This window comes from Choloepus didactylus, chromosome 10 (genome assembly GCF_015220235.1).
Source record: "Choloepus didactylus isolate mChoDid1 chromosome 10, mChoDid1.pri, whole genome shotgun sequence".
Classification (NCBI taxonomy): Eukaryota; Metazoa; Chordata; class Mammalia; order Pilosa; family Megalonychidae; genus Choloepus; species Choloepus didactylus.
This window is the reverse complement of record NC_051316.1, coordinates 131796133-131818789: the sequence shown is the minus strand read 5'-3', so window position 1 is coordinate 131818789 and position 22657 is coordinate 131796133. Positions and strand designations below refer to the sequence as shown.

The 22657-nt window shown below is 54.6% G+C and overlaps 2 protein-coding genes across 7 annotated transcripts in view; both read right to left on the bottom strand.

Annotated features, from left to right (window-relative positions):
* EHMT1 (euchromatic histone lysine methyltransferase 1) overlaps positions 1 to 3222 on the bottom strand; it is a 300279-nt gene extending 297057 nt beyond the window's left edge. For all 5 annotated transcript variants that reach the window (XM_037797144.1, XM_037797146.1, XM_037797149.1 and 2 more), the window contains exon 1: positions 3161 to 3222. In XM_037797144.1, the coding sequence (XP_037653072.1) occupies positions 3161 to 3181 (21 nt within the window). In that variant the 5' untranslated portion in view covers positions 3182 to 3222. The remainder of the gene's footprint in view (positions 1 to 3160) is intronic.
* Positions 3223 to 4832: 1610 nt separating this feature from the next.
* Positions 4833 to 13575, bottom strand: ARRDC1 (arrestin domain containing 1). 2 transcript variants are annotated; one of them, XM_037797153.1, is made up of 8 exons: positions 13383 to 13575; positions 8402 to 8512; positions 7895 to 7945; positions 7636 to 7790; positions 7202 to 7384; positions 6949 to 7125; positions 6475 to 6877; positions 4833 to 6398 (listed from the first exon to the last, which is right to left on the bottom strand). In XM_037797153.1, exons 1-8 carry the CDS (start codon positions 13498 to 13500, stop codon positions 6340 to 6342), a joined length of 1257 nt encoding a protein of 418 aa, XP_037653081.1. In that variant the 5' UTR covers positions 13501 to 13575; the 3' UTR covers positions 4833 to 6339. The 2 variants fall into 2 exon arrangements, with proteins under 2 accessions (XP_037653081.1, XP_037653079.1); XM_037797151.1 differs by having other exon boundaries at positions 6949 to 7384.
* Positions 13576 to 22657: the final 9082 nt, after the last annotated feature.

Genomic DNA, 22657 nt, shown 5'->3' with positions numbered 1-22657 from the left:
TGGTGGATACCTGAAACTATCAAACTACAACCCAGAACCCATGAATCTCGAAGACAATTGTACAATAATGTAGCTTATGAGGGGTGACAATGGAATTGGGAAAGCCATAAGGACCACACTCCCCTTTGTCTAGTTTATGGATGGATGAGTAGAAAAATAGGGGAAGGAAACAAACAAACAAACAGACAAAGGCACCCAGTGTTCTTTTTTACTTTAATTGCTCTTTTTCACTTTAATTATTATTCTTGTTATTTTTGTGTGTGTGCTAATGAATGCGGCAGGGATTGATTTAGGTGATGAATGTACAACTATGTAATGGTACTGCGAACAATCGAATGTACGATTTGTTTTGTATGACTGCGTGGTATGTGAATAAATCTCAATAAAATGAAGATAAAAAAATAAAACAAATAAAAATGCCTTTTAGCACTAACTGATTTTTTTAAGGTATATTTACATATTGTTTGAAAAATAATATAAAAGGGAAAGATAGTAACCACCCTACCGGAAAGCTCAGTGGGCCTCATGCTGATAAGGCCCTCCTGCCAAAAAATGAGGCAGAGGCCTCAAGACAGCCGCCCTGGGCTTAAATCCCAGGGCCCATTTACTAATCCACAACACCGGGGTCAGAACCCCCAGCAGTTCTTTTTAGTGTGAAAATGCAGTAGCTCGTTTTCTAGGTCAAGGAAAAGAGGAAAGAATGCCTACACACTTAAATGGTTTCAAGTGTCATCTTTGCTGGTTTAATCATTGGCAATTATTGAACTCTAAGCCAGGAGCCATTTTCTAGCCCAAGTGGCAATCGAGGACCCATTCCAGTGTCAGGCCTACATGTCACACCATCCAGAAGAACGACAACCTGGGGCAAGCAGTGCTAAAGCAGACAGGCCCTTCCCCCTATCATATGCCTCCATAATAAACACTTAGACTTATGAATCTAAGATAAGAGCTTTTAAGTAACATAAAATGACCATTTCATTACAGATTGGAAGAAACAGTTCAAAATTTAGAAGGTTCTGGACCAAATATTTTCACACAGAGCAACATGTTCCAATGATGCAAAGTCTAAGAGCACATATGCATATGCCCTCTGTGCTCTGCAAGCAGCCACTTTAAACCTGGCTGCAGGCAAAAGTCTGTCCCTCCCTTGCCTCAGAGGCTGGTGGCTGGGACAAGCAGTGGCTGGAGCAGCACGTACAGGGGCGCTCCGGGGAGACAGGCCTGCTCAAGGCAAACATGGAGCAACGCATCCTCCACAAAGCATCCCCAAGGTCCCTTCCTTCACGTCCTTTCCCTCCACAGATACCACACACGCTTTGCCAGCATGGGCTCTGGAGCCAGACCTAAATCTTCACCTTCTCAGCCACAAGCCGTCTGGTATCTGTGTCCTCATCTGTAAATGGGGCAATAACTGTACCTAACTGGCAGGACCACCATCAGGCTCAAATGGGTACATTCACATAAAGCACTAGGGCAAGGTGGGGACCCTGAAGGGCTCAATAAATACAGACTGTCATCGCCACTAGGTGTCAAGCCCTCTATTTCCAGCGGCCTGTGGAATCACAGACATCCGGGTCCATTCCCTCATCAATTATTTATTAAGCACCTACTATGTGCCAGGCACCAAACAAGTTCTAGTCCTGTAACTGATGAAGCCAAGTTACTTCACCTCCCTCATCAATTATTTATTAAGCACCTACTATGTGCCAGGCACCAAACAAGTTCTAGTCCTGTAACTGATGAAGCCAAGTTACTTCACGTTTTTTAAGTCTTGTTTTGCTCATCAGCTAAACAGGAAATAAGAGTACCTACCTCACAGGGTATACTAAATAAGAGAACTTATCTAAAGGGTTTGGCAGTTCTGGAACTCAGTAGGTACTCAATAAATGACATCACTAATCATTTACACCCTTCTCCCCTACCAGCTAGTAAGTGACTAAGAACTAACTGATCTTTTTGTTCCCAGAGCCTAACACATTCCTTGAATATCATAGGTACTCAATAAATAATGCAAGCATTGACTTTACGAGCTCCCTTGCACCTTCTCCATTTACTTTTAATGATAGCCCCAAATACGGCAGACACAAAAAAGAAAACGGCTGTACATTTACCTGAATTAAGATACACTTTAATCCAATGAACCATGTTATTGTAATATCTCCTTATTACACCATAACTTTCTGATCACTGAAAGTCCCAATAATTATTACAACACATTGATTTCAGAGAAAAACTAGTAGGCAATCACTTTTTTCCAAGTTGTTCACCCATTGCAGTCCTGGGACCAACACAACTTCGGCTTTTCCATAAGCACACTGCCTCCTGTTTGCTTTTCCTTCCGTGAGAAGCTACCGGTACCTCTCTCAAAAGTTTAATTTCTACGCTACTACAAGGAAGGAACAAACTATCCTTGAGAAAGAGCAAGGAGGAAGGGCGAGATTATCGACAAAAGAATGTGAACTTTTTATATTCGATGCACTTTAAATCTGGGTGTTTAGAAATAAACTTAAGTCGGAAGAGAGCCTTTCGGCCTGTGACAGCCACAGGAATGGGAAAGCATTGTCTGGGGAGGAACGTGCCGGCACCGACAACTTTTCCTCAACGACGGTGCCATCCTATTAAGAACAAAGTGAAAGGTCAACGGCAGCGAAGGAGAGGCACCCAGGGAAGGAAGCAGCCCTCGCCGCGCCTCCTCCCTCCAAAGTTCGCCGGCTGCCTCTACTTTTCCCTTTTGTCTTCCAAACGCTCCCGGAGCTCCCTCTCCCGAGGCCCACCCGACAGAGCCCCGGCCCGAGGCGTCCCCCGCGCGGCGCCCCAACTCGGGGTCCCGGCCGCGGGCGGGAGGCCCGGGGCGCAGGTACGCGCGGCCTCGCCTCACCTGCGCCCGGTCCGTCGCCCGGCCCCGGCCGCGACCCCCGACCCGCGCCCGGCCCGGCCCGCGCCTCGCACAAAGCACGCCCGGCGGGCGGCGGCGGCGGCGGCGGCGGCCTCGGCCCGGCCTTGGCCTGAGGCGGCGGCGGCGGAGGAAGCGGGGGGAGCGCCCCTCGGCCCGGCGTCCGCCGCCGCCTCAGGCCAAGGCCCCGCCTCGCCCCCCGCCGCCGCCCGCCGCCCGCTCCCCGCCCGCCTGGCCGCCCGCCCGCCGGCCGCCCCGCTCGCTCACCTCGGCATCGGCGGCGGCCATGGCCCGGGCCCGCAGCGTGGCCCCGCCCCTCCCGCGCGCCATCGCCCCGCCCGCCCCGCGCGGGGCCAGAAGCCGGGGCGGGGCTGCTGCCTGAGTCTGCGCCTGCGCCCACGCCCGCGCCTGCGCGCTAGGGCTGGGGCCGTGGCGGCGCCCGCGCCTGCGCGTTGGGTCTGGGCCCATGGGGGCGCCCGCGCCTGCGCGCTGGGGTTCGGGCCGTGACGGCGGCCGGAACTGGGGCGTGAGTTGCTGCCCTAGGCTTCGCAGAGGTGGGGCCTTCCTCCGAAAGTAGTCTTCCCGTTTAAAACAAATATCCTCTCATTCTAAAGAGGCATTCTGGTGGACTTGCCGGGGGTGGACGAGGATCCGAGGCCCCGACCCCTGACCTCTAACCCCGGGCAGACATTGATAACGTTGGCCTCGGTGGCAGGCGGCTCCTGGGTTGCGCCCTGGGGTGGTGCCTCGGCTGGGAGGCTGCGTGCCCCGGTCGGGGGAGTGGCTCCGATTAACGGGGGGCTGCCCGGATTGGGAAGGTGCCTATTTGGGGGTGGGGGGTCGGCTGAGAGAGTGCCCCAACTCAGGGGACTGCCCGGCTGTGGGGGTGCACAGGCCGAGGGGAGGGGGGTGTCCCAACCGGGGAGTTTCCCTGTCTGAGGGAGCGTCGCTCCGGCTGGGGGTGGAGGGGCGTCCAAACGGTGGTTGCCCCGACTCGGGGACGGGGTGTCTGACGGGTGTCTCCTTCCTAAACACAGTCTGTGCCAGGAAGAAGCCGGGCTGGCTGGAGGCCAGGGCCTGGGTCCCTCCTCTCCCTGCTCACCTGCCGGCTGCCCCGGTGGACTCGGAGAAGGCTTTTCCTACAGACCAAGCAGCGTCCCCAGCGCCACATAAACCGTCGTGCCTCGCGCGTTGAGAAAAGAAGCATGGGCTGAGACTGAGGTTCTCTACCCAGTCATGGCAGGAATTTGAGGGATGGGTACCTTACTGGCAAGAACCGAGCAAGGCCCTGAGGGCTTGAAGGCACCTAGGGCCCCTCCATGTGACAGTTATTCTCCTAAGTCCAGCACTGGCAGCACAGTACAGAGGAGGAAGTGAGAAATCTTCCCAGCTTTTTTTAGGGCATCTAGACTGCTCTGTCAACGGCTATGTTAGCTCATGGCAGGCTGGGGGACCCCGAGTTCTCCCAGGGACTCCTGGCCCCAGCCCTCCCAGGAGACACAGAAGCAGTAGCACCTCTCTGGCACCATCTTCTCCCACTCCACTCCTGCCGTGGGATGTATGGTCCCTTCTCCGGAACACTCTCTCAGGTATCTGCACTGCTCACTTTACCATCCTCAAATGTTTACCATCCTCCGCAAGGAAGCCTTCCCTTGCCTTCCCTTTTAAAGTTGAAATTTCACTGCCTTATCCCTATGTCTTGCTGTATTTTGCACCATAGTACTTGATATCTGCCCTTCCTACAACCTTATTATTTTTATTTTCATTTTTTTTTCATTTTTATTTTTGCATTTTGTCTCCCCCACTAGACTATCAGTTCAGGCAATCAGTGATTTTTGTTTTGTGGTGTGCCAGTGCCACACAGGAGACAAAATTAGTATTTGTCAAATGAATAAATGAAAAAGTTATAATGTGGAGAAAAATCCTTTCCCAGGAAATATCAATTGTAAATGTATTTGCCAGGATGCCAGAGGCACCCTTTATTATCCCATTTGCACAGTAAGACCACCGATTACTTCACATGGTCAGCTTAGGCAGGCTCTGTTCTCTCCAACATGTACAGGGGAGCAGACTGAAGCAAAAGAGCGGGGTGCCTTCTTCAGAGCCCCGAGGCTGGCAAGAGGCAGGCTGGCTGCAGAACTCTTCCTTTCAACCAGGAGACTAGCAGATGTTTAGTGGATTATCCCACTTGTGACATACTTGTTGCTTTTCTCCAATATTCATCCACCTCTTTTCCCACAAAATTTTATCTGGGTACATGGTTGCCTGGCTAAAGCCCACATTTCTTTGCCACCCTGGTAGCAGGGGTGGGCCAATGGGATGTGGCAGTGACATGACTCACTCTTCAGCCTTTCCCTTAAAGAGTTGGAGTGCAAGCCCGTTGTCCATTTTTTCATCCCCATAGGTTAGGGGATGATGAAAGCTGGACCAGCCACCCAGGACCCAGGCATGGAAGCCACAATCGTGCAGGACAGTTGCACCCCAGGCCTGAAGCTGCCACCTCCAGACTGTATAAATAGACTCTTATCATGTGATATTTAGAGGAAGGGAACACCTGACCTAATCCCCTCATAGTCCCATGGGCTTGTTATAGATAAGGTAACTGGCCTCACACCCAGCCAAGGTCACCCCTTCACCAAATGGCAAGGTTGGAATTTGAACCAGAGTTCATTGCAGCCACCACCTGCAGCGCTTGCGAGAGTGGCCCCAGGACCACTGGCCCAACAGGACATTGCTGTCCTCCCTCAGGTGCATGGTGCCCCTTTGGGAGACTGTGGACTACAGACCCTAGCCTTTTTGGTTTGCTCTGGGGTACTCAGGGTCCTGAGTGACAGTCTTTCGATACTTAGGAAACTGCAGAGGCAGTCCTGCATGTTTGTGGGAGCCGAAAAGCAGTGTCCCTGAGAGCTAGACTTGGCCCTGGTGCCAAGAATGCATGATCCAAGGAGAAGGGACTTCTACTGGGGAAGAGGTCTTGGTGCAGGCCCTCCACCCCGCAACCACCCAGTGTTTTCCTAAGTGCAGAACTGAGCTGCCAGGAACAGGGTGGTCTTTTCCCTGCATCACAAATAACGTTTTCAATCAACGCAAAGCCCCAGACCCGCAGGCCCGGCTCCAGGAGCGCATCCTTAGCAGACCAGGGGCCCAAGCACCAGCGCGGGTCCTGGGAGAAAGAGCCACACCTGAAGGGCCCAGCCCCTGGGAGGTCTGGGACACGGGCCCAGAGTCCCAGCAAGCACCCTAAAGGGGTGGGAGATGCCCAGAGCCGGCCTGTGCCCAGCTCTGCGAATCAAGCTCTTTATTTTCGCGCTCCAGCTCCAGCCGGTGGCGCCGGAGAGGGGGTGCCCGGCAGGCCGGCGTCCTGGGGCTGTGGGTCCTGAGTGTCCGGGCCAGGCCCAGATAGAAGGCACGAGGCCGGGCGCGCCGCCCGGGAGGCAGCCGGAGGGTCAGCTCGCGGGGCCCAGGCCGTGCTCGCCGCAGCTCTGCTCGTAGGACGGCGGGGCCTCTGCGGGGAGAGAGCAGGGTCTGCGCGGGTCCGGGGCGCCCTCCTTCCCCAGCCGGCCCCGGCCCGCCCCGCTCACCATAGGGGTAGCCCCAAGAGCTGTACTCCGGCAGCAGGATCGCGGTGCTGGCGGCGGGCACCGGGCCTTCCGCGAAGTAGGGGACCGTGGCACCCGTGGAGACGCACAGCAGCGGGGGCACAGGACAGCGGGCAGGGCCGCCATCCCCGGGGTGGGGCGCGGGCGGCGGCGGCTGCGAGTGGCTCTTGGTGGAGAGGGAAACGGGGTGCAGGAGGCAGGCGCCCCCGGCCGCGGCCTGCTCCTCCTCCTCCTCCTCCGGGGGAGGCGCCGAGGGCACCACGGGGCCCGGGGCGCCGGGGGGCGGCCCTGGGCCGGGCAGGGGGCTCGGCGGGGCGCGGTTTACAGCGATACCGCCTATGAAGACCGGGAGGGTCACGGCGGCCTCGGGAGCCTTCAGGGAGACCTGCGGGGAGACGGAGGCGTGAGGGGCCCGCCGCCGCCGCCCGCGCCCGCGCCCGCGCCCGCGCCGCGCACCTGCAGGTAGTAGTCGATGTGGATGAGGCTGCAGCCCGGCAGGGCCGACTGCGGCAGCGCGGGGACCAGGACCTGCTCCCGCCACTGCGCGCGCCGCCAGGCCTGGACGCCGGCGCCCTCCACCTCGGCCACGGTCCGCACGTCGTACACCCAGCGCTTGGCCTTGTAGGACACTTTCTGGGGAGGGGCCCAGCGTGAGCCGGCAGCCCCTCCCCAGGACCGGGCAGGGCAGGGCGACGGGACAGGGTCTGACCTGCAGCAGACTGGCCACCACGGGGCCTGTGGCCTTGCCCGACTGGTTCTCGATGTCCGCCTGCAGCCGCAGCACCTGGCCCACCACGTAGCCGCGGAGGTCCGTGCTGGCCGTGAGGACCACGCTGCCCGTCTTCACCAACTTGTAGGAGAACTTCTTGGTGGTGGAGGCCACGTTGGGTTGCTTTGGGGGAGGGGGGGCAAGGCCATGGGGCAGGGGGGTGGACAGATGAGGGCACCAGGACCAGGCCACTCAGCCCTGCCACCCCCTGCCCCAGATGCCAGCTCAGCCAGCCCAGCCCAGGCCAGAGGCCGCTGCCCTCCAGGCCCCGTCTGCCTCGCCTTGGCGGGGTGGGCAGCAGTACGAAGCTGTCCATGGCCAGCTCCAGGCCCACGAGGGAGAGGCCAGCCCACCAGACCACAGTCCATCCTCACCTCGATGTCCGGGATGCTGTTCAGGTTCAGTGGGCTCAAGATATAGAATACGCGGCTGCACTTGTGGTCCTTGGAAAAGCGTGGCGTGTCGATGGTTGCCCGTACCTGGTGCACCACCTTCCCAAAAGGGCCCTCAAAGGACGTGGGTGCTGTGGCTGGGGGGAGAGCGGGTGCTGCATCAGGGCCACCCCCTCCCAGTGGGACCCCGCCCAGGACCATGGCCACCACTCCCCAATCTCCGGGCAGGCCAGACTCTCACCAGGAAGCAGGAACTGGAAGGGGAAGGTGTGTTCTCCGGCAGGCAGGCTCCCTGCACAGACGGACAGGGGGCAGGGGGAAGGAGACCATGAGCTGCCTCAGGACAGGACAGCGACCACAGGGCTCAGGCCCCTCTCCCTTCCTCCCAGGGGGGTCAGCTCACACTACCTGCCAGGCGCCACACCACAGCAGCCAGGGGCACGGCCCGGGCACAGGTCTGGGGACAGGGCCTGGGCTTGAACCAGGGGGGAGGGGCCTGCTCCTTTGGAGTCTGCACCCACCCAAACCCAGCACCAGGAGAAGCTGACCGTCTTCAGGCCCCGGGCCCTATCGGATGCCCCAGTGCCCACTGGGAAGAGAGAGGCCTCAGGGCCCACAGCCCTGGGAGAGGGTGGGCTGCTGTGGGGATCAGAGAGGCAGATCTGGGAGGGGAGTCAGCAGCAGGACCCACCCCAACCAAGGGTTGTCCCGTTAGCGGGGATGCAGCAGGGGCCTGGTTCCCACTCACCCTTGTCGGCCAGCGACAGGGAGCTGTTGAAGTAGCCCTCCTCTACCACCCAGGCCACGTCATTGGCTTTGTTGGAAACGCCACAGGACCCCGTACAGGTCACCCGGATGGCTGCAACGGGGAGGACACCATGAGCCTGGCCACAGCCCCAGGCCTGCACTGCCCCAGCCGGCCCCGAGCCTGGGAATTCAGGCAGGACTGGCAGCACCCAGGCTGGGCCTGGGAAGGGCCAGCAAGCGGCCTGCCTCCCTTCCCATGACACCATCTGCTGCCCTCCTCTTGCAATGCTCCAATCCGGTGGGCACAGTTCTGTCTGTCCTGCAGTCGCCCTGATGACCCAGGGCTGCCCTCCACCCGGATGACCTGGCTCCCAGCCACACCTGGGCTGGACCTGGGAAAACCCACTTCCTGCAGGGATGCTCGGGACGCAGTTGATGAACTGACTCCACGTCCTGCTGCCTCCTGGGCACCCTGTCACACTCCAGGAAGCTAACTGGCAGCCCTCACGCTGCAGGAATGCGGGCAGACCTGCTGGAGCAGGGGCCAGCACTCCAAGTCTGGCACACCAGGGGCTGGGACAACAGTCCTCAGCCCAGGAAGGCTGAGGTTCTCCGTCAGGAGCTGGCCTGGCTTCTGCCCCACTCCCAGGCCCGGGAGAGCCAAGAGCCGGACACATGCCCTGCGGAGGCTGCCAGTCTTGCAGTCAGAACCCAGAACACCCCATTCCAACACCAACCAGGTCCAGGAGGCGAGGGAGAGCAGATCCCACAGAACCCCAGTGGGCTGAGTGCTCAGCAACAAGTCACCCTGCAGCCCCACCCCCTGACACGGCTGAGCCAAGGCCACAGACCTCGGCTGCCCTCCCTGCCCCTCCTCTCCCCCCGGCTTGACAAGGGCAGGGCAGGCCATGGCTCAGACCCTGACACCCTCGGCGAGGCCACCCACTAGGGAGAACGCCAGTGTCCCATGCACGGGGGCCCAGGGGCAGTCACACCAGCCTCACCACATGGGGCTTCACCCGCGGGCTGTGCACATGAAGCCTGGGCTCAGGCTCAGCCCCGAGCAGCCCTCCGCAAGCAGCCAGGCCCTGGTCCCCCACCCTGAGGGACACTGGTGCTGCCCGAGCCTGTGTCCTCCGACCCCGGCCTCCTCCCAGCACACTCCTCGTCTCAAATCCACGCTCCTTCAGCCACCCCCTCCCAGGGCCAGGCCTGGCATCATTACCACCAGAGCCACCCTGCAACACAGAGACAGCCCAAGAGGACCACGGGCAGGGGGCATTGGGAGGCAGCTCCCAGACAAGGCAGGTAGTACACGACCAGCAAGCCCACGAGAAGCGTAGGGGGTCGAGGCGCAGCCCCATCTCAACAGCCCCCGTAAAGGGGGTGCACGCCTGCTGACGGCTCAGAGAGGACGCCGAGGTGTCACTATGGCCCCGACCAAACACCCACAGGGACCCCAGCCAAGGGCACATGGGGCCAAAGAACTGCCCAGCCCACAGCACCATGATGATAAAAGACAATGGTTAGGTCACGCGGTATGGGGGTGATTTGGCATTTGGGGTGAATTTTCCCAGTACTAGATAACTGGAACAGATGTCCAACCCAGTAGGAAACAGGGAAAACTCCAGTGACTTGACGTTTTCACCCATCAGATTGGCAAATGTTAAATATTTTGACACACGTTGAAAAAGCTGGAAAACAGACACTCCATAGGCCAACTCAGGGCCTCCGGAAAAGATCGGGGCAGCTCAATTACGATTTTACACGCACAGACCACAAGACCCAGGCGTTCTCCTCAGAATTTCAGCCCGGTTACCCGAGGAGCAGTGCGCACCACGGCTGTAACAGCAACAAACCAGGCACGGTTCAGGGTTGGTCTGCAGCAGGATGGCGGCAACAGCCAAATAGCCGGCAGACCGTCCAGACCTGGCCCCAGGCCCCAGAATCAGGCGGACGAGCCATGGGGGCCCCTGACTCCAGACCCTCAGGTATCCTCGGGGGCGCCAAGCTCTACGATGTCCCCAAGCCCCTTGCAGAGTCCCATCTTACACCCAGGCCAAGGTCCCTAAGGGACCCTGTCTGATAAGTAGCCTCCAACTGCAGTCTGGGAGTCAGCAGAGGGACAACAGGTGCAGGGAGCCAAGAAACACAACAGCAGGTCTGCCGCTTCCTGCCAAAAACACCTGGGTGCAACTGCTCCACCTCTAAGCAGCAATGAATTTTAGGTCAGGCAAATTCCCAGGGAACCAGTTTTCATGTTCAAACAGCGGCCACATTTTCCCTTCTCAACTCATTGGATTTGACAGGATCACACGAAGCAGTTCTGTTCAACAACGAGGGAGTCTACGGGGGCCTTGGGAAGGGTCTCCTCACTCTTAGACGGAGACACAGATGGCACTGCACCCTCTCCTGTTTCAGACCTTGGAGACTGCCTGTGATGGCATGGACTGTGGCAGCCTCTTTGGAATACAAAGCTGGTCTAAGCAAACTAGCCAATCTGCCAAGAATGGCAGCAAAACATGGAAGAACTTGGGCCTTTGACAACAGGACAGTGTCTTTCACACAGTGGCAACAGGACTGAGTGATTTAGGGGCTGTTGCCTCAACAAAAGCCCAAACTTCCATCTTCTTGATTATAACATTTCAACCATTTTTCATCAGTGACCGTGCAGCCCCATCCTTCCTACCCGATGCAGGTGGGCAAACGCCCCGTGCCCAGTGTGCCTGCCCTGCGGCACAGCCCCGCCGCTCCCCACCATACTGGCTGGGCCCGGCTCCACAGGTGCACCCGGGCAGGAGCAGGCTGCAGGCCCATGCAGGCCATGCCGGCCATCTAGTTTTAAAAAACGATTTCTAACAATCTTCAAACACATAACCAGAGATGCACAACGAACTGACAGGTGTTGGGTATCTGAGGAGAATCTTGATGTTGGTTTGTTACAAGAGTAACTTTCCTTTTGAGACAGCCCTCCCCCATCCAGCTGCCCTCTCCCCGTCCAGCGGCTCCACTCTGCTGCACTCATCTGCACCCTGACCATGAAGATCTCCACTCACTCCTCATCCTGGACCCAGAGGCTTCTCACCTGGACACACCATCCCCCACCCAGCTTCTGTCACACGCTTCGACCACAACTGTGGCCTGTGAGCACTTCCCCTTCAGTCCGCAGTTTCCAAATCTATAAAATGAGTATAACAACAGCAACCACCTCCCAGGGATGCCATACGGTTAACAGAGCTCGTCTGTGACAGAAAAGTGGGCAGGATGGCGCCCCAGATGACAGGCGCTGGGTGAACATGGGCGATGCTGGGGCTGCTGCTGTTACCCATGTCCCCCTCCCCCGCCCATCTCCAGAGCCCCTGCCTGACCACCAGCTCCGGCTCATGCAGCATCCAGGGTGCTGGTAGCTGAGTGCACTTCGCTGGGGTCACGCATTCAACAAGCACTTGGCGAGCAAGACCAGAAGCTCCCAAGCAGGTGTGCTGCCCTTCCTTTCTGAGATTCCTGGGGATGGAGGGGCTTGGTTGCATCACTCTCCTTCCTCTCCCACCCCCAGGCCGTGCTGGAGGAACCCCCAAGTGGCCCCAGCACACACAGGGTGCCCTCTCTTCTTGGTCTGTGGAAACGTGAATAATTGGTTCCTAGCCCGCAGTGTCCTCCTGCTCCCCAGCCATGATCCCACTCAGAGCCAAGCCGGCTCCTCCTCCAGCCGGGACCATCGGCCGGAGCTCCCACAGCCTCCCATGCCCAGCTGCCAGCTCGTCCTGGCCACCAGGGGACCCGCTGGCCAGACCCCAGGTGAGTGTGCCAGGTGGGCAGGCTCTGGACGGAGCAACCCCAGCCCGCAAGCACATCCCTCCCTTGGCACCACATCGCTCTCCCTCTCCACCCACCCAAGAGTCTTCCTTACTTCCTCACTGTGACCACTCACTCCTCATGTGTGTCCCCTGACACAGCCCCACGTGCCCCCACCCCAAACTCCAACTGGGGACACAGGAAAGGGGGTGGCTATGCTCATCGCAGACAGCCCTACAGGAGGCACCTACCATAAACCTCCACCCTGCCCCCCACAGGCTCAAACAGTGGCGAGGTGGGTCACAAATGCTGTCACCTGGTGGGGAGGACAGCGGTGGCCGAGAGGTGGACCGTGGCTCTCAGTCCACACCAGCCGTGCATGGTACCAGCAATACAGAGGCTGGCGACATGGGCCCCCCGGGCAGCTCTGCCGGCTGCCAAGGTGGGGGGCCTCAGAGCCAGGGACAGGAGAACAGCGGTGGCTCTGGCCCCCCTGGGCAGCACCCGCCCAACCCGCCCTTGGGGCCCAGGCTGTCCGCGGAGGAGGCTACACCCTGGGCAGGCAGAGCAGACACCTCGGGAGCGCCCTGGCAGTGGGGCCACGGCAACCCAATCCCCAGTCCCAAAGCCCCAGATCTCTGCGGAAGAGGAGAGCTCAGTTTCAGCTCCCAGTTGCCCGTCGGACCAGGTAAGATAAGCAGGACCCTCCAGCTCGATGAGCTCGGGCAGAAGTGCAAGGGGTGCTGAGGGGCCCCGCCTCTGCACCGGGGGCAGAGGGGCCTGGCCGTGGACCAGGTTCCAGGTGAGGAGGCCCGGCAGGTGCGAGCCGCTGCGGAGTCTGGGGCCCGACACGGAAGTCGCAGGCAGGCGCGCGGCCAGGTCGGGCGGCCTTCGCAAGGTGGAGGCTCGACGGGCGCCGCCGCTGACCGGGGAGGCCCGGCAGGAGGAGACCGGCTGGGCCACCGGGGTCTCCCCGGCCCGCCCCGACCGCCGCCCGCGGCATATCCCGTGCCCTCCAGGTGGCGGGTCGGGCCAGCCGGAGTCCCGGGCCCGGCGGCGACACCTGGGCCGGCCCGCGGAGGCCCCAGGCCCAGCTCTGCCCCCCGCGCCGGGAGAGGGAGCGGCCACCTGAGGCCCGCCCCGGCCCGCCGCGCAGGGAACCCGGAACCTGCCCCGCCCGCGCCCACCTCGGAAGGGCAGCGGCGCCCCCAGGCGCACGCGCACGGTCCCCGCCAGCGACTCCCCCGGACTGTAGACGATGCGGCCGTGGCTCAGGCAAATCTCGAAGAGCTGCAGGCGCCCCATGCTGCAGGGATCCGGTCCCCGGCCGCCCGCGCTCCGCGCCCGCCGCCTGCCAGCTCCCGCGCCGCCCGCGCCGCGCCCCGCCCACCAGCAGGACCCGCCCACCGCGCTGCTCCCGGCTCCCAGGCCCGCCGCCAGGGCCCGCCCACCAACGCCACGCCACGCCCCCCCGCGCCGCGCCCCGCCCACCAGCAGGACCCGCCCACCCGCGCCGCTCCCGGCTCCCACGCCCGCCGCCAGGGCACGCCCACCTCCGCGCCCCGCCCACCCGCGCCGCGCCCCGCCCACCCGCGCCGCGCCCCGCCCACCAGCAGGACCCGCCGGGTCCCACAGCCCCGCCCGCCGCCCGGGCTCGTCCCCCACGCCCCCGGGCCCAGGTGGAGCCCCTGCGGGGTCCGGCGCCGCTCGCCGAGGCAAGGAGCGCGCGCCCCCTCAGGCCCCTTGGGGGACGTGGCCGAGAGGACCGGACTGCGGGGCGCCCCCTCCCCAGCCCTCGGTCCCGCTCGCAGCCTGCGCACCGGCAAGGGCTCGTCGCCGCGGTCGGGCCCGGAGGGCGGAGCCCCCTCCTGCTAGTCGCGAGACTGTCCCCGCGAGGCCCAGGGGGCACCGGGGCGGGGGCGCTGGGAGAGGAACATAATCTGGCTCATCTTTTCCCTCTCTGTGTACTATGGAGCTTGACCTCTGGGGAGTAGGACCCTAATTCTGGGGAAAAGACGTGAGGGAGAGCGGTTGGGAGAGAGAAGGCAGTGGGTCAGGGGGAGCAGTGGGGCCTACAGACCAGGTGAGTGTGGGAGTGGGTGAGGGAGGAGTCCAGGTGACTCTTGGGTTTTGTCCAGAAGGGCTGGGCAAGGGGTGGCATTTCCTGAGATGAGGAAGCTGGCCTAGAGCCAGCGGGTGGGAGAGACCGTGACGCACTGAGTCAGGGGTGCCCCCGGGATGCCCAGGTGCGCTCATGCAGTGTGTCATGGTTTCCAGGTGCCATGACAAATACCGCACAGAAGTCTGACTCAAACAACCGGAGCTTATTGTCTCGGGGTTTCGGAGGCTGGCAGCCTGGCTTCCTCCTGGGTAGGGGTCGGAGCGTTCTGGCTGGCAGGCCGTCCCTGGGGTTGTTCGGCCTTCCTGTCACCGAGCGATGCCCTCTCCTTTCTCTTCCAGGCTCCCCTGACCTCCCACCCCTGGGTCCTCCCGGTGGCTTTCTCTGTATCAGGCTCCAATAGTAAGATGAAGACCCGTCCAGATTCAACTGGCCACGCTTGAACTAAAAATAACATCTTCTAAAGGTCCTATGTACAATGGGTTGACACCCACAGGAATGGGATTAAGATTAAGAACATGTTTTTCCTGTGTACATAACTCAATCAATGGGGCACATGAGTTCCTAGGAGATAGAAGGACTAAGGATCTGATAGATACTGATTTGCATAACGTGATTAAAAATGGATGAGATCCAAGTACTGGATTGATGCCTGGGAGACCTAATCTGTCTCTTTCCAGCAAAAGCAGGGATCATTCACAGGCCGGAGTGTCCCACGGGCTGAGCTTGGGCAAGGGAGCCCTGGAGGGCCGGGGAGACACCCACCTGTCACCCTCAGGATTTGGATGTTCCAAGAGGGATGCTCTGATCTAAGACACTTTCCTGTCAAGCCTATGCACACAGGGGAGGCCCCGAGCAAGGAGCTCAGTGTGCCATTAGGAGGATTCCGGGCAGCCCCCAAATGCCAAATGTCCATGAAAGAAGTCAGGAAGAAAGTGTGTCAAGAAGGAGGGAGAGATGAATGGTGTTAGATGCTGCTGAATTGGAAAATAAAACTCTTTTTCCTTTCCAGTCTTTCTAGGAAGGTGCTCAAAGTGAAGATCAAATCCAGAGCACTGCAAGCAAAATTTGACTTCAGATTAAGATGAATTCAAGGGTGCAGTTGTAAGATCCCTTAAGACCTCTGAAAGAAATCAGGGTGGGGGTGGTCTCAGTTATACAAAAGAGCTTCCAGAAATCTTGAAGTCATTGTCCTCCAGGACTTGGCTTGCAGCCTACAATGGAGGGGCCCTCTCAAAGGATTTATGAGGTAGGTTTTGTCTAAAGAAGTGTTATAATTTAATACATAGAAAACCCACAAAGTTTTTTAAAAGGTTGTACCAGCTTGAACTAAAACAAACAGGGTTCAAAATAAAAGAGGCCTCCTAGCCCCCAACTATCCATGTGCAAGAAGCAGGCAGGAAGGCTCAGGGCCCGGGGCCCAGAGGAAGAAGCCAAGAACTACTGAAAACAGTGCACCAGAGGACCCCCTGCAGGGAGCAGGACAGACCCTGGTCAAGGAACGTTTGCTGCCTCGAGTCAGGGGAACTGGTGACATATGTGGGCTGGATTCCACAATTGCTGGGCACCTGCCTCCATTTTGAATGGGAGCATCCATTGCAGATCTGCTGTGTTTCACCACTGAATGTTGGAAGGGAGGGAGGGAGGGGCAGATAACTTGTCTTTTGCTTCACATGGGTCTAGAGCAAGAGGAGTTACCGCTAGGGGCCTCATCCACATCTGACCTGTTGCAGATCATGAGATACTGGACTTCAAGCCTAATGCCTTAGTAAGATGGTAGTTTTCAAAGTCTTAGGAGGTGTTGAGTAATTTTCATGTGGAAGGAACATGAATCACTAGAGGGCGGACTGTAGCTGGCTGTTGCATTGGAAGACCTCAGCAAACCACACTTCTGCTCTTGGTTAGAGCTCTCATGCATTGATTCCAGCATTGCCAATTGATTTTCTTTGGTCAATGGAATATCAGCAAGCGTGCTTCAAGCAGAGGCCCAATAAATGCTTGCACAATGGGGTTTGTCACTAGAACACAGCCTCCCTGCCTGGCCGTGTGAGGAAGCCCTGGATAATATGACACCATGCAGCAACAGCTCACATGGAAGGGAAATGAGGTGTTCCAGTCAAATTCCTAGATGAGTGCAACCAAAGGAGGGACCCAGCTGATGCCTTATGGTACAGAAGATCCCTCATTCAATCCACAGAACTGTGAGAATAATAAAAATCAATGATTTTTTTAATTAAATTCAGTTTTATTGAAATATATTCACATACCATACAATCATCCATGGTGTACAATCAATCATTCACAGTATGATCCTATAGTTATGCATTCATCACCACAATCTATTTCTGAACATTTTCCTTACATCAGAAAGAATCAGAATAAGAATAAAAAATAAAAGTAAAAAAAGAACACCTAAATCATCCCTCCATCCCACCCTATTTTTCTTTTAGTTTTTGTCCCCATACACTAGATAAAGGGAGTGTGATCCACAAGGTTTTCACAATCACGCTGTCACCCCTTGTAATCTACATTGTTATACAATCGTCTTCAGGAGTCCAGACTGCTGGGTTGGAGTTTGATAGTTTCAGGTATTTACTTCTAGCTATTCCAGTACATTAAAACTTAAGAGGTGTTATCTATACAGTGAGTGCATAAGAATGTCCACCAGAGTGACTTCTCGACTCCATTTGAAATCTCTCAGCCACTGGAACTATTATTTCATCTTATTTCGCATCCCCCTTTTGGTCAAGAAGATATTCTCGTTCCCATGGTGCCAAGTCCAGATTCATCGCCGGGAGTCATATCCTGCGTTGCCAGGGAGATCTACACCCCTGGGAGTCAGGTCCCACAAAGGGGGGAGGGCAGTGAGGTCACCTGCCAAGGTGGCTCAGTTAGACAGAGAGAGGGCCACATCTGAGCAACAAAGAGGTACTCAGGGGGAGACTCTTAGGCACAATTATATGCAGGTTTAGCCTCTCCCTTGCAGCAACGAGCCTCGTAAGGGCAAGTCCCATGATAGAGGGCTCGGCACATCAAACCTCCAGTCCTAATGTTTGTGAGAACACTGGCATCAGTCCAGGTGAGGAAATCCAACACATCCGCACCTTCCCCCAGCTCCTCGGGGGGGGCCTGTAAACATATTGTTATTCTCTGCCCAAATTACTTTGGGATGTGTCACTATTTCACTCCAACCTATACTAACCTACTGTATCTCACTTCCTAGTCAAAGTTCCATGTGATTGTGGTGTTTGAACAAACTGACTGTAGAGTTATACTGTTTAGAAAATATAGATCCTGCACCAAATAGATATCTCTTCCCTTAGTCTCAGATGGAAGTTGAAGTTTTAAAACACAGTCAGTTTCAACCTTTACCCTTTGTCCCGGTTTGCCCTGGTCTTACCCAGATCTGCTTCTTCACTAATTGAAGTCTGGGCTCTTTTTCAGGTTTTTTTTTTTTTTTTTTTTTTAACAGTTGCTTTATGCGCTAATACTCACATTCATATCTGCCAAGTGCTAGCTCTGAGTTTCAGGTGTCACACAGATACCCAATGTTCCAGAGACCAGATTATACATGAGGGATCACCATCTCAGAGTTTGGAGATAGCCATTACAATTCAGGAATAGATTTGACTGCTGTAAGAGCTTCCAATCCAGGGACCATTACAATAATCATTCCCCTCTTAGACTGTGTTCTAAGATTCAATTCTGAGTTTACACATTGTAGTTAGTCCATATTGGTGAGGCATTATAGTGTTTGCCTTTATTTCTGGCGTACTTCACTCAAATGCTGTCTACAGGATCCATTCACCTCGTTGCATGTCTCACAGCTTCACTCCTTCTCGCAGTTGCTCAATATTCCACTGTATGCACACGCCCCAGTTCACCATTCTGCTCCTCAGTCTCTGTACCCTTAGGCCACCTCCACCCACTGCAAATCATGAATACTCTCTCCATAAACACCAGTTTGCAAATGTCTATTCACGTCTCTGCTCTCAGATCTTCCAGTGACACACCCCATAATGAGGTTGCAGGACCTCGTGACCCCCACATACTTAGCTTCTTGTGGAGCCACCACAGTGACCTCCAGAAAGGCTACACCGTTCTGCCTGCTCATCAACAGTAAATGGGTACATCCCTCTCTCCATGTTTTCTCCAACACTTTTACTCCTATATATATTTTTCCTACAATTTTATAGAGTTATATTCACATATCATACATTTATCCACAGTGTACATTCATTCATGGTACCATCATACAGTTGTACATTTATCACCACAACCAGCACTTAAACATATTGATTACTACCAAAAAAAAAAGTGTTTTTTTTAGTGAATAATAAAAAAGATGATAAAAAGAAAAATAACATGTCATACAATACATTATAATAGTGAGGACAGAAAACAACACCACCAACAAGAATCCCATATCCCTCCCCTATATCCCCCTCTCATACACATTTAGCATTGGCATATTGCCTTTGTTACATTTAATGGAAGCATATTACAATGTTACTGTTGACCATAGACTCCAGTTTGCTTTGATTATGTTTTTTCCCAAATACCATCCCTTTTTCAACACTCTGCATGGTTGACATTTATTTGCTCTCCCACATGCAAAAACATTTTTCTATTTGTATATTTAGTAACAGTCATTGGCCACTCCAGTTTTTGCCAAGTTATACTGTCCCAGTCTTCATCATCTATCTTTACCTCTGGTGTCATCCATTCTCCTATCCCACCTCTTTCAGCTTTACTCACAGACATCTTTGTTTCGTGTACTTACAATACTGTGCTACTATCACACAGCATTATGATATCTATTTCTGGATCTATACAATCAATCCTGCTAAACATTCTGTGGTCCTTCAGCATCAAATGCCTGATCTCTACCCTCTTTCTATCTCCTAGTAGCCTGTGTTGTCAGCTTTTAACTCCCAAAGTTTGTTCATTAATGTCTGTTCATGTTGGTGAGACCATACAGAATTTGTCCTTTTGTTTCTGGCTAACTTCACTCAACATAATGTCCTCAAGGTTCATCCACGTTGTGCCGGTTTGAATGTATTGTGTCCCCCAAATGCCATTATTTTTGTGGTCTTGTGTGGGGCAGAAGTTTTGGTGTTGGTTAGATTTGCTTGGAGTGTGCCCCACCCAGCTGTGGGAGATAATTTTGATGAGATGTTCCCATGGAGGCGTGGCCCCACCCATTCGGGGTGGGCCTTGATCGGTGGAGCTATATAAATGAGCTGACTCAAAGAGGAAAACGAGTGCAGCTGGGAGTGATGTTTTGAAGAGAAGCAAGCTTGCTAGAGAGGAACGTCCTGGGAGAAAGCCGTTTTGAGGCCGGAGCTTTGGAGCAGACGCCAGCTGCCTTCCCAGCTAACAACGGTTTTCTGGACGCCATTGGCCATCCTCCGGTGAAGGTACCCGATTGCTGAGGTGTTACCTTGGATGCTTTGTGGCCTTAAGACTGTAACTGTGTAGTGAAATAAACCCCCGTTTTATAAAAGCCTATCCATCTCTGGTGTTTTGTATTCTGCAGCATTAGCAAACTAGGACACAAGTTATTATATGATCCATGTCTTTGTTCTGTCTTACAGCTGCATAATATTCCATCATGTGTAAATACCACAGTTGGTTTATCCACTCATCTGTTGATGGACATGTGGGCTGTTTCCATCTCTTGGCAGTTGTGAATAATGCTGCAATAAACATTGGTTTACAAATGTCCGTTTGTGTCTTAAGTTTCAGTTCCTCTGAGTATATACCTAGCAATGCAGTAGCTGGGTCATATGGCAAATCTATACTTAGCTCCCTGAGGAACCTCCACACTGTCTTCCAGAGTGGTTGCACCATTCTACATTCCCTCCAACAATGAATAAGTGTGCCTCTTTCTCCACATCCTCTCCAGCACTTGTCATTTTCTGTTTTTTGGATAATGGCCATTCTGGTAGGTGTGAGATGATATCTCATTGTGGTTTTGATTTGCATTTCCTTAATAGCCAGTGAAGTTGAGCACTTTTTCATATGCTTTTGAGCCATTTGTATTTCCTCTTCAGAAAAATGTCTGTTCATGTCTTTTGCCCATTTTTTAATTAGATTGTTTGTCTTTCTGTTATTGAGATGCAGGATTCCTTTATATATTCGGGATATTAAACCCTTATCTGATATGTGGTTTCCAAATATCATCTCCCATTGTGTAGGTTGCCTTTTGACTTTTCTGACAAAGTCCTTTGATGTACAAAAGTGTTTAATTTTGAGGAGATCCCATTTGTCTATTTGTTCTTTGGTTGCTTGTGCCTTGGGTGTGAGGTCTAAGAAACCACCTCCTTTCACAAGATCTTTAAGATATTGCCCTACATTTTCTTCTAAGAGTTTTACGGTCTTGGTGCTAATGTTTAGGTCTTTGATCCACTTTGAGTTAATTTTGGTATAAGGTATGAGATGGACATCCTCTTTCATTCTTTTGGAAATGGATATCCAGTTCTCCAAACACCATTTATAGAAAAGGCTGCTCTGTCCCAGTTGCTTTGGCTTGACTGCCTTATCAAAGATCAATTGTCCATAGATGTGAGGTTCTACTTCTGAACACTCAATTCAATTCCATTGGTCAGTATGTCTGTCCTTATGCCAGTACCATGCTGTTTTGAGCACTGTAGCTTTGTAATATGTTTCAAAGTTAGGTAGTGTGAGACCTCCCACTTTGTTCCTCTTTCTCAAGATATTTTTGGCTATTCAGGGCACCCTGCCCTTCCAAAGAAATTTGGTTATTGGTTTTTCTATTTCTTTAAAGTAAGTTGTTGGGATTTTAATTGGTATTGCATTGAATCTATAAATCAGTTTAGGTAAAATTGCCATCTTAACTATATTTAGTCTTCCAATCCATGAACATGGTATGTTCTTCCATTTTTTAAGGTCCTGTTTGATTTCTTTTAGCAGTTTCTTGTAATTCTCTGTGTAAAGGTCTTTTGTGTCCTTGGTTAAGTTTATTCCTAAATACTTGATTATTTTGGTTGCTATTCTAAATGGATTTTTTTCTAACCAATGATGTTGTAAGACACTAAGTTTTGGGTGGTTTGCGCACATCAATAGATAACAGAAACATAAGGTTATCACCAACAACTGCAGCCCCCCCAGACCATCATCCCTGACCCCACCTCCTGGACTTCCTGTCCACTCCCTCCAGTGCCCTGACTCCAGCATCTTTTGACCCCATGTGACCTCCAGCCCACGGATCCTGCCCCTCTGATATCCACTCTCCCCCCTCCATTCCGCTCAAATGCCACGGTGAGCACTATGGCCACTCTCTTTCAGACTCCCTCGGCTCCCTCCCCCCACCTGCTTCATTGCACTCTCTTGGCACAGGCACAGTCCAGTTAGATTCAACTGTCTACCCATCCTGGCCTTCTCCCAAGCAGCCTAAAGAGACTGGAGAAAAAGCCGCGTCCACACCCACTGGTCTCCCCTGAATTAACGGCCAGAATCTCAGGGGGACCTGAATGCTGCCAAGCCCTCATCCTGTATTTTCCTAGTTCACCCCAGCTCCCACCTATCACTCCTGACCCTCTCTCCTTGGACTGCCAGCACTTGCTCCCTCATCCACACTTTCAAGAGATGACATATTTTCTACTTCATTGAAAAATCTCAAGCAATCAGAAGAGATCTTTCCCAAACTTCCATCACCCCATTTACTTACTGTGCCAGTTTGAATGTATCATGTCCCCCAAAAGACCATTATCTTTGATGTAATCTTGTGGGGGCAGACATTATTAGTATTGATTAGATTGTAACTCTTTGAGTGTTTCCATGGAGATGTGACACACCCAACTGTAGGTGATAACTCTGACTGGATAATTTCCATAGAGGCGTGGCCCCACCCATTCAGCGTGGGCCTTGATTAGTTCACTGGAGCACTATATAAGATCAGACAGAAGGAGCAAGCTTGCTACAGCCAAGAGGGACACTTTGAAGAATGCACAGGAGCTGAGAGGAGCTGTAGATGAGAGACAGTTTGAAGACAGCCGTTGAAAGCAGACTCTTGCTCCAGAGAAACTAAGAGAGGACAAACGCCCCAAGAGCAACTGAGAGTGACATTTTGAAGAGGAGCTGTGGCCTAGAGAGGAACATCCTGGGAGAAAGCCATTTTGAAACCAGAACTGTGGACAGGCACCAGCCACGTGCCTTCCCAGCTAACAGAGGTTTCTGAACACCATTGGCCATCCTCCAGTGAAGGTACCCAATTGCTGGTATGTTACCTTGGACATTTTATGGCCTTAAGACTGTGACTGTGTGACCAAATAAACCCCCTTCATAAAAGCCAGTCCATTTCTGGTGTTTTGCATTCTG

Excerpts from the sequence above, each read along its gene's own strand:
- ARRDC1 (XM_037797151.1), bottom strand. The coding sequence starts at position 13,500 with ATGGGGCGCCTGCAGCTCTTCGAGATTTGCCTGAGCCACGGCCGCATC. Across the intron at positions 7,946-8,401 it reads CCTGTCGCTGGCCGACAAGG|GGAGCCTGCCTGCCGGAGAA; the intron begins GTGAGTGGGAAC and ends CCGTCTGTGCAG. Across the intron at positions 6,878-6,948 it reads ACATCGACTACTACCTGCAG|GTCTCCCTGAAGGCTCCCGA; the intron begins GTGCGCGGCGCG and ends GTCTCCCCGCAG.